General features: G+C 41.8%; 1 protein-coding gene across 1 annotated transcript; it reads left to right on the top strand.

The window, feature by feature from the left end:
* The first annotated feature begins 324 nt into the window (after nt 1–324).
* On the top strand, nt 325–11526 carry LOC115171594 (insulin-like growth factor-binding protein 7). The gene is made up of 5 exons (XM_029728573.1): nt 325–804; nt 4525–4634; nt 7715–7822; nt 8898–9024; nt 9862–11526. Exons 1-5 carry the CDS (start codon nt 342–344, stop codon nt 9882–9884), a joined length of 831 nt encoding a protein of 276 aa, XP_029584433.1. The 5' UTR covers nt 325–341; the 3' UTR covers nt 9885–11526.
* Nucleotides 11527–11721: the final 195 nt, after the last annotated feature.

Below are 11721 nucleotides of genomic sequence, written 5' to 3'. Positions count from 1 at the left end.
CAGTGGATGCTAGATTTGTACTTTGAACATCCAGTGTAAATTGCATAACATGTTTATTTATTGAATGTGAATCTCATTATGTGATCCATAAATTGTTGCTTATATCAGATGTGTTCAAAAAGTTGAAGTAATTGGGTTGAAGTTACTTCAGTAAAATAAAACATTATTTTGTATTAACTGTGGTGTTTTTGGTTAATTGCAAAGTCAATTTAAAATGGGGATTTAGACCAAAACGTTTATGGAGACATGGAAGTCAAAGGAGGGGATTTTGGGGGCGGGGTTGAGCTTCAACAAAATCACCAATAAGAACTGTACAGTGCTTTACACTGTATGAGACAGCCATGGCAATACAGAACCACCACTATAAACTCAACATCAACATGTTGGTGCTTTTCGCCGTGGCGATATCGTTGTTACTTGCGTCCGCATCTGCGGACCGTGTGCCGCGCACCTGTGGCACGTGTGAACCCAGCCTGTGTGACCCTCTACCAACGGAGGGATGCAAGTCTGGCACAATTTTTGACTCCTGCGGTTGTTGTTCACTTTGCGCGTATGGAGCCGGGGAATCATGTGGGGGGCGCGGAGCCACAGCCAAGCGTTGCGCCTCTGGACTGGAGTGCGTAAAGAGCGAAAAGGACAAAAAGACAAAGCTCGGCGTTTGCGCCTGCAAAACCAACTACGACGTGTGTGGCTCCGATGGCGTGACTTATAAAACTGGTTGCGACTTGAAAGTTGCCAGCCTGAAAGCGGTGAGCGAGGAGAAGCCTGAAATCAAGATCTTGAATAAAGGAAAATGCTCAACAGGTGAGAATGGGGGGAACGGCAGATAACGGTCCACTTATTATATAGAGCGCAGTAGTCGTTTAATGGACATTGAATTCTGTATATTTTGGAAAAACTGTTTTGATTTGGTGTATCACGCTACAACAATTCTCATCCATCTCAAATACATTCTGACCTGATAGCCAATAGTTCACCAAGGGGCCTAGACATGACATTTTGGTGTTACATGTTGGTGTCACTTTCATCTTGACTAATCTTTCCCCTCGATCAGTAAGAGGTATTATGTTTATTTTTAAGTGTGATATGCTTGCTATAAGCTTTCTGGCATAATCAATAACCATTTACACAATGCAAATAATGTTAATGTATTAATCCCTATGGGTGGTATCTCTCTATGACTTGTTGTCAATGTTTGCCTTGCATGAACTGATTCTAAATGGTCTTGATTAGACTACTGTCCAATGCACCATCAACTTACATTGTTATTGTACATCCCTGTCACAATACATTGATTTGTCTTGGGACGCATGCAGAGACATGAGTGTTCTCTAGTTACTGGATAGAAGAACTGACTGAGAACTATGGAAAATCTGTGGCACTGTCCACTGGGTGTGGACAAGGTTTACATCATCCTCTATCTCTATAACCCTTCCAAAACAACCAGATCTAACTAATGCCAGCCACTGAACAAGCTGAAAGCCGTTGTCTCCACTCTGGGGTGGCGCTCTCTATAGAACATATAGCCCTGAACAGACACGTCTGAGATTTTACATTTTATAAAGGAGGATGACTGTCAATCAAACAGCAGCGCCTCGCCTACAAACACACAGACAGGCCCTGTTGGTTTAAAGCAAAGCCAGCAGTGTCTAGTTCACTGAACCTTCACATGATTAATTATAACTGCATGCCAGCTCTGGATTAGGCAGGCGAAACGGTTCAGGACGTGGAAAAAGAATGGAGGAAAAAACCTGGCTAGCTGGCAGAAAAAGTCGTGCCACACGAAAGGCCCCAGACTCTTGCTAATTTGCCCATATACAACAGGGCGAGGTCAGACCACCACTTAAGATGCACCCTTTAGGCTCTCAGATAGGTCAAGGTGAATATAACGTTCCTCTCTCCACTCCAAGTTGTTATTGTTTTCTCAGAGTTCGTTCAGTTCAGAGTTCGTTGACTAGGCCTAGGGCTGTGGTTTCAGGGGAGGATTTTGTTGACCTTACTTAACTGGTGACAGTAAATTTCACCGGAACTCAAAACAACAGGGGCCTCTAGCTACAGTTGAAGTTGGAAGTTTACATACACTTAGGATGGAGTCATTAAAACTTGTTTTTCAACACTCCACAAATTTCTTGTTAACAAACTATAGTTTTGGCAAGTCGGTTAGGACATCTACTTTGTGCATGACACAAGTAATTTTTCCAACAATTGTTTACAGACAGATTATTTAACGTAAAATCCACTGTATCACAATTCCAGTGGGTCAGAAGTTTACATACACTAAGTTGACTGTGCCTTTAAACAGCTTGGAAAATTCCAGAAAAGGATGTCCTGGCTTTAGAAACTTCTGATAGGATAATTGGGGGTGTACCTGTGGATGTATTTCAAGGACTACCTTCAAACTCAGTGCCTCTTTGCTTGACATCATGGGAAAATCAAAAGAAATCAACAAGTCTGGTTCATCCTTGGGAGCAATTTCTAAACACCTGAAGGTACCACGTTCATCTGTACAAACAATAGTACGCAAGTATAAACACCATGGGACCACGCAGCCGTCATACCGCTCAGGAAGGAGACGCGTTCTGTCTCCTAGAGAGGAACGTACTTTGGTGCGAAAAGTGCAAATCAATCCCAGAACAACAGCAAAGGACCTTGTGAAGATGCTGGAGGAAACAGGTACAAAAGTATCTATATCCACAGTAAAATGAGTCCTATATTGACATAACCTGAAAGGCCGCTCAGCAAGGAAGAAGCCACTGCTCCAAAACCGCCATAAAAATGCCAGACTATGGTTTGCAACTGCACATGGGGACAAAGATTGTACTTTTTGGAGGAATGTCCTCTGGTCTGATGAAACAAAAAAAAAACTGTTTGGCAATAATGACCATCGTTATGTTTGGAGGAAAAAGGGGGAGGCTTGCAAGCCGAAGAACATCATCCCAACCATGAAGCACGGGGGTGGCAGCATCATGTTGTGGGTGTGCTTTGCTGCAGGAGGGACTGGTCCACTTCACAAAATAGATGGCATCATGAGGTAGGGAAATTATGTGGATATATTGAAGCAACATCTCAAGACATCAGTCAGGAAGTTAAAGCTTGGTCGCAAATGGGTCTTCCAAATGGACAATGACCCCAAGCATACTTCCAAAGTTGTGTCAAAAAGGCTTAAGGACAACAAAGTCAAGGTATTGGAGTGGCCATCACAAAGCCCTGACCTCAAGCCTATAGAACATTTGTGGGCAGAACTGAAAAAGCGTGTGAGAGCAAGGAGGCCTACAAACCTGACTCAGCTACACCAGCTCTGTCAGGAGGAATGGGCCAAACTTCACCCAACTTATTGTGGGAAGCTTGTGGAAGGCTACCCGAAATGTTTGACCCAAGTTAAACAATTTAAAGGCAATGCTACCAAATACTAATTGAGTGTATGTAAACTTCTGGCCCACTGGGAATATGATGAAAAAAATAAAAGCTGAAATAAATCATTCTCTCTACTATTATTCTGACATTTCACATTCTTAAAATAAAGTGGTGATCCTAACTGACCTAAAACAGGGAATTTTTCCTAGGATTAAATGTCAGGAATTGTAAAAAACTGAGTTTAAATGTATTTGGCTAAGGTGTATGTAAACTTCTGACTGTATATGAGTCAGCGCTTATTTATGATCCTAATTATCATATCATGTCCATTCCTTGGGTTGGAGTATAGAGCATTGAAAAGACAACATAGTCAATCTTCCATAGGTCTGCTGTTTCATCATAACATTGTTCTAAAGCGGCCCTTACTTTGCAACCCTTGTCATTCAAAGCTTATTCATCATAACTAAAATAGCATTTCAGTAAACCTACATTTCTGTCCACACTTGTGGATCGCATGTAAAGTATTATGTGCCAGAAGTGTGACGTGATGTAATTGCACAAATTATTTTCTTGACCCATAGAAATGACAGATCATTCTGTTTGAGCTAAATAGATTACCAGCTTTGTTTTTCAGAATTAATAATAGAGTTTTAATTGGTGCAAGTCAGCATAAAGCCTGTCCCAATGTTTCAAAGGCAATTACAGTAATGTCCAGGTTCACATTGAGAAACCAAACAGAGGTCATGTTCAACTAATTCTTACTGGCATGAGAAAATCAAGGGGAGAAGGAATGCTTAATATTTCACCAAATTCCTAACTAACAGAATGAACTCCAAACTCCTTGATGTGGTCCATGTTATATCAGCTTCACCACTTACTGTAAGATTCACATTAATTATTTTCTGAACGGCTAAATGGACTGGGGCCGCTATCCGCTATCTGTTCATTTATAACACGCTCACTCATTTATACAACGCATCAATCAGAACACGAACATTGAATTCCTGCTCTGACATTTCCATCCTGTACCAGCTTGTCCCAGGGGATAACACCAGAGCTCTCTCTGATTCCGCCCAAGGTAAAAATACATGTTACAGGTTGATTCGAAGGAGATATTAAATCCACTGAATTGTCTCACCTTTTTTTCTTTCTTCTTCTCCTCCTCTATAGCACCTGTCATTGTGACAGCCCCTGGTGAGGTCTACAATGTCACAGGCTCCCAGGTCTACCTGAGCTGCGAGGCCATTGGAATCCCCACCCCTGTGATCACCTGGAAGAAGGTACAAGAAGGTCCAACGGTGAAGTCACTAGGACATGTTCAATTCAAATTTGAATCAACACTTTTCTAGGTTATGGTACAAAAGAAAAGACAATCGCCCCATGCTTTGAGAAACCATTTCTATACGGTATCAGAATCACTCCCATGTATAGTTTAGTATGATGGTCCAAATAACTGTACATACGGTAGGTTGTTAATGTATTTTCCTATGTCTAGATATTCATACGTCCCCTTCAACTGATTGTTGATTTGGGCTCTATGGATGAAAGCGATATGACCATGGAGGCTATGAATCGCGCTATTGTTAACCACACACTGAAACAATAGCACAGGACATGAGGGGTTAGAGGGGAAATCTTCAATTATTATCTGATCTTTACAGTCAAGGCTTTACTTATACTCACGGGCAGCAGCTAACATTCATAACATTTAAGATTTAAAAAAAACTAAGAGACATGAAATGCCCATTGGTTTCACAGAGACAAAAAAATGTCAGAAAGTCAGTGAGGAAATTGAGGATGAGGCCAAGAAAATAAGGAAGGAAGGGGGGAGTGGAGATTAACAGAGCCATGGAAAGACAGGATGCGTGACGTCAATGTGGAGAACACAACTTATCATTCCTGGACAAACTACAAAGATAACCCCCTGATTGCTTACTCTCAAAATAGAGCAAGAGACCACTCTAAATAGGATTTTATAATCATGATGGAAATCTGGAAGTTTTGGTGGTAAACAAAAAAGTCTTCCTGCACTGAAAGAGAGAGTGTGGGTTTGAATTGATACGTTTTAACATTGTAAGCATGGTTTTATTGATTTGATTAACACAAACGCCCACACTCTCACAGCTCAACCGAATGTTGCTTTGTTCAAATGGAGCCCATAGATTAGAGATTTGCATTGACCTGTTAAATTGGACCTATTTAGCAATCAATGCCTATGTAACTGGTGTTAGGAATTTTCCTTTAAAGAGCCAGTCACACACCTTAAATGGCAGAACTTGAGGAATTAAGGGTGAGCTTAGCAACCACATTCCTCTTTCTCTTGTAGTGGAGGGGCCCCATTATGTTTTAATTACAGTAGGTAGTGGGCCTGTCATGGTCCTAATCAAATCAAATCACATTTTATTTGACAGAGTGAAAAGGAGGAAACCTGTACAGAATACAAATCTCCAAAACATGCATTCTGTTTTCAAAAATGCACTAAAGTAATACTGCAAAATGTGGCAAAGCAATTAAATGTTTGTCCTGAATACAAAGTGTTATGTTTGGGGCAAATCCAATACAACACATTACTGAGTACCGCTCTCCATATTTTCAAGCATAGTCATGGCAGCATCATGTTATGGGTATGCTTGTAATTGTTATGGACTGGGGAGTTTCTAAGGATAAAAATTAAATGGAATGGAGCTAAGCACAGGCAAAATCCTCGAGGAAAACCTGGTTCAGTGTGCTTTCCACCAGACACTGGGAGATTAATTTACTTTTCAGCAGGAAATTACCTAAAACAGGCCAAATCTATACTTGCTTCCCAAGAAGACAGTGAATGTTTCTGAATGGCCGAGTTACAATTTTAACTTAAATTGACTAGAAAATCTATGGCAAGACCTAAAGATGGTTGTCTAGCAATGATCAATAACCAAGTTGACAAAGCTTGAAGAATTTTGAAAAGAATAACGGGCAAATGTTGCACAATACCGTTGTGTAAAGCTCTTAGAGACTTACCCAGAAAGACTCAAAGCTGTAATCGCTGCCAAAGGTGCTTCTACAAAGTTTTGACTCAGGGGTGTGTAAATGAGATATTTTTGTATTTCATTTTGAATAAATTAGCAAAAAATTTCTAAAAACTTGTTTTCACTTTGTCATTATGGGGCATTCTGTGTAGATGGGCGAGAAGAAGAAAAAAATCCCCGGAGGGGCCCCCGTGTTGAGGGTCAGCATGGCAGATATGTTGTTGTCTACCCTCACCACCTGGGGGTGGCCCGTCAGGAAGTCCAGGATCCAGTTGCAGAGGGAGGTGTTTAATCCCAGGGTCTTTAGCTTAGTGATTGGACTGGACTATGGTGTTTAACGCTGAGCTGTTAGAGTGAAGGTGATGACTGTGCCCGGGTTAGGTCCTATCTACTGTAGAGGACTAGAGCCTGGAGACAGTAATGTCCAGGCCTCCTGAAGAACAGTTTTCAGCTTGCCTCAAAATCCCCTCAGATAGGGAGGGAGAGGGAAAGAGGGAGGAAAAGAATGGGAAAGGGGAGAGAGGGAGATAAAATTGAGGGGGAAGAGTAGGAGACGGAGACAGAACTGATGAGTGAAGGAGAGAGAGTAGAGAGAGAGAGTGAAGGAGAGAGAGAGTGGAGAGAGAGAGAGAGTGGAGAGAGAGAGAGTGAAGGAGAGAGAGAGTGAACGAGAGAGAGAGTGGAGAGAGAGAGAGAGTGAAGGAGAGAGAAAGGCCAAAAGATGTTACAACATTTACGTTTGACTAATTAAGCAGGTGCGCTTTTATCCAGAGTGCATACCTTTTCATACTGACCCCCCGTGGGAATCAAACCCACAACCACCCTGGCATTTCTCTCTGGAATTAAGCGACTTCTCTGGTGTGTGACCTTCAACGTCTTCTACACACCAAAACAGGCCAAACTCACCTCCAGCTGGTTCTCACACTTCGTCTCTTTGAGGGGAGAGAGAGGAAAAACGTCAGTGAGCTCGATACAATAAAACTGAAGATGGATGGTTTGGGTTCAACAGAACATGTCATTGTGTTAGTTACATCCATCTTTCCATACCAAGACTTTCTTGTGGCCCACTGATTTCCCAGATGAGCCTTTGCTTTCTTTGCTTATGTCATGTGTTTTTATAGCTGTAGATGTCAGTGTCTGAGCTTAGGTCATATAAAGAGAATGTGATTTTAGATGACTTGAAATAACATTGGGCGATTTACTGAAACCTACTATAACATGATTAAGTTGGTTGCCTCGTGAGTGTAGTAGCTGAAGCGTCAAGTGTTTTCAGTTTCACAGCTGCACGCACACTGTGCTTTTAATGAGTTGATTGGATTAGTTAGTTATTAAGTTAACGGTTGTTTTCCCAGGTCACCAGCGGAAAACAGAGAATGGAGCTGCTTCCAGGAGACAGAGACAACCTGGCCATTCAGACCCGTGGAGGACCTGAGAAACATGAGGTCACCGGCTGGGTCCTGGTGAGTCCAACTAGCCCACACACACATAAACACACAGATATGCACACTACTTGAAATATTTTAGCTGTCATACAGACTTGTGGATCTTCCCCCACAGACACAAATCAGTCAAATACCTCAAAGACCACACACAGAGTTAATGAAGGGAAAATTAAAGCATAGGGTGGAAGAGATATGTATTAGATAGCTGACATTCCATTATTTATGCAATTTATTTATAATTATAAACCAGGTGGTTCGAGCCCTGAATGCTGATAGGCTTAAAGCCGTGGTGTACCACGGGTATGAGAAACATTTTTTTTGTTACTGTTCAAATTACGTTGCTAATCAGTTTATAATAGCAATAAAGCACCTCGGGGGTTTGTGGTATATGGCTGATATACCACGGCTAAGGGGTGTATCCAGGCACTCCGCGTTGCATCGTGCTTAAGAACAGCCCTTAGCCGTAGTATATTGGCCATATACCACACCCCCTCATGCCTTATTGCTTAAATATTACCTGAGGCATATTCCAAAGTTATCCATCAATGCTCCCCATTGACTTGTTCTGTTCAGAGCCTCTACATAACAGAGAGTTTAATAGAAATGAAACTCCTTCTTCAATGTCTCAGTAAAGGAACAGAAAACATTGGTGGGCCCTGTTCAGTGGTTAGATCTATATCTATCTCTTCTTCCCTCTCTTTTCACTCTCAGTATTCTGCTCCCCTGCTGACAAACATCAAATTCTTTCAATTTCTTGATCTCATTTCAGAGTATTTATCTTCCACAATGATTCTTTGCCATGTTTTCTTAATTTGCCATCTTCCACTGTAGATGTTTGTACTCGTGAGAAGTAAACGTCTAAACATCTACACAGGGGCAAGCCGGCACTGGACAGCAGTTATACAACTGCAAACTATCCTGAACACTTGAAATGGCGCCCGTGCTCTGTCGAAATAAGCTGAGTTTGGCTGGGAGGGAGAGTTTGAGGCTGTGTTTGTTCCTCTTGCAGCTGCTTGTTTACTGCAGACCACATCATGTGTTCTTCTAAAAAATCACATCAAGGTATAATAACCACCGTCGCCATGCTTTTCAGATCTCGCCGCTCACCAAGGAAGAGGCGGGTTCGTACGAGTGTCACGCTGTCAACGCCAAGGGAGAGGCCTCAGCGGTGGGCACCATTCACGTGGTGGAGTCCATCGATGACATCCCTGTCAAGAAAGGTACTGAAGCATCCCTGTCCTACTGCACTCTTATTTCATGTTAAATCTAGACCCACACAACATGGCACCAAAGGGCATGTCTACCCTTTATACATTGATTTTGTCTCTTCAGGTTTGCATGGTGCTGTGTCTGTACATGTGCGTCCTTGTATGCGTACATTTTGTGTGTGTGTGTGTCTGTGCATGTATGCGTACATTCAGTGTGTGTGTGACTTCTAGCCCGTGGTGACCATCCCGTCCTGACATGTTTAGGAGTGCCTGCTTTGCTTTTGGCTTTTGGCTCGGCCCACGTCACTTGGCTCTCGACAGGGCTAGACGGTTGCCTCGACAAGGCAGCACGTGTCTCTGGGGTTGACACATGCAATTTATTGACCTGCCTTTAAAGCTTTGCTCCATGGGAAAGAACCTGGATGTTTGAGTGAAAACGCCATCACAATAACAAGGTTAGCTCTACCTTTAGGTGATCTCCCATCCCTGGTGGTCTGTGATGATGGATACTATTAAAAACAACAAACCTTTTCCAAGGCACGCTCTCCATCGTGCAAGATCCTATCTAAGCACTTCTCCTTCATTTCCAGTGATCTAAAAAGAAAGCAGAGCTAGATAGGTGACACAATCTGATGAAAACCAATCCAAGTATTCAGGTCTTCCTGAATACTTGGATTTGTATGTGGTTTTTTTTGCCCCTTGTGTCTGAGAAAGCGCTTTTAACAATTAAATTAAGTATTATTATTTATTATAAACAGGACCAGTTAAGGACCCTTACCGTAGACATTCACATAACTCTTTAATAAATTAACTCATCTGTCATCGTGTTTTTGTCTGTGTCTCTTCCAGTGACCAAGGATGATGAGCTGTAAGGCATCTCAGCACAGTAGGGACTAAGGGGCGGATCCTGGCAGGATCACGAGAGGAGGGAGCAGCCCCAAGCCACCCCCCCCCCCCCACCTCCAACACAAGTAGACCTGTACACTGACTGAGAAAGAGGACCAACACTCACTATTATCATCAATCATATTTATACTTGATATGTTATTTGATAACAGTCATAGTTTTCATAGTTATACTCAGTATACTGCGTATGCACAAGCATCAACGTTGCATCTCACAACATTGAAAGTTACCATCGTAGACATCCACAAGACACATCTAGGCCTCTCACACACATTTTTCTTGTCAGTGGCATCACACACAAGTCATTCTTTAAAATGTACCAGTTACTGCCAAAATAATTTAAACACTTTAGTAAATGAGGGATACAAAGTATATTGAACGCAGGTGTGGTTCCTGACTTAATTGAGCAATTATAACATCCCATCATGCTTAGGGTCATGTATAAAAATGCTGGGCAGTCCATTATTTTGGCTACCATGGCTATGCCCCCATAGGATGACAATGCCCCCATCTACAGGGCACGAGTGGTCACAATGGGTTGATGAGCCTGAAAACCATATGCATGGCTTTCTCAGTCACCAGATCTCAACCCAATTGAACACTTATGGGAGATTCTGGAGTGGCGCCTGAGACAGCGTTTTCCACTACCATCAACAAAACACCAAATTATGGAATTTCTCATGGAAGAATGGTGTCGCATCACTCCAAGAGTTCCAGACACTTGTATAATCGATGCCAAGGTGCATTGAAGCTGTTCGGCTCGTGGTGGCCCAACGCCCTATTAAGACACTTTATGTTGGCAGTTTCCTGTATGTGCGCACACACTATGTAATTGCACATATGCATGCTCAATCAAACTCAGCAGTGTTTCACATCTGCCTTACTCTTCCACCATCTCTTCTTTTGATGTAGTTTTTGTGAATTTATTTACTCTAAAGAATTTTACCCTGGGTGCCTCAAAATATTACATTTCAAGGCAATCATGGTTGGCCAAGGCAGAAACATACTGACATGCAGGCTAAAAATAACTAAAATCAGAACTTGAAAAACGAATGAAAATGAATGAATCATTACATTCGAGACTACATTTTTTTATTCATAATGTAGTTTTTCTTTGACCTCCTGAAAAGTACACAAATCATTCTTTCCCTTGACATGGTACTTGATAAGCCATAAAGCCATGCCTTTGCAAAAGCCATTGTGTGGAGTGAGCGATCTGGAATGACAGGCAGGCTAACCAGACACAAGGCTTTCTCTAGCATTCATATAACCCCAGGGCTCATATACCACGGGTTTAGCTAACAAACCACACAGCGGCGGATGTCTGGGGATGAACTGTAGGGTATATTGAGCAAACGACAAGTTTGAAATGGCGTAGAAAAAAGGAGGATTTATGTTGGAATGTAGAGATCCACTTTCGGTGCTATTGCTAAAAGTCTGCGACTCCAATGAAGGGGCCAGTGGACATTGCTTTTACCAAAATGTTGCTAGTTTTTCAGCTTAAGTATGTATTTGATGTATTCACTTTGGTGTATGGTTTACTAACACTGATGTTACTACCATGGGACACTTGCTGTACATTACTAATAAATACAAAATGGACTACAAGTTGTGGCTATTTCGATATTATAGGATCAAGACTTCTGCACAGAACAGTGTAATACTATGAAATTATATATATATATATATATATATATATATATATATATACACATACATATATATATATATATATACACACATACACACACACACACACACACACACACACACACACACACACACACAGTATATCTCAGTTTT

Source organism: Salmo trutta, chromosome 3, assembly GCF_901001165.1.
Source record: "Salmo trutta chromosome 3, fSalTru1.1, whole genome shotgun sequence".
Taxonomy (NCBI): domain Eukaryota; kingdom Metazoa; phylum Chordata; class Actinopteri; order Salmoniformes; family Salmonidae; genus Salmo; species Salmo trutta.
Note: the sequence above shows the minus strand (reverse complement) of the source record. Positions and strands in the feature narration are given on the sequence as shown.

Excerpts from the sequence above, each read along its gene's own strand:
- LOC115171594 (XM_029728573.1), top strand. The coding sequence starts at position 342 with ATGGCAATACAGAACCACCACTATAAACTCAACATCAACATGTTGGTG. Across the intron at positions 805-4,524 it reads TAAAGGAAAATGCTCAACAG|CACCTGTCATTGTGACAGCC; the intron begins GTGAGAATGGGG and ends CCTCCTCTATAG. Across the intron at positions 4,635-7,714 it reads CTGTGATCACCTGGAAGAAG|GTCACCAGCGGAAAACAGAG; the intron begins GTACAAGAAGGT and ends TTGTTTTCCCAG.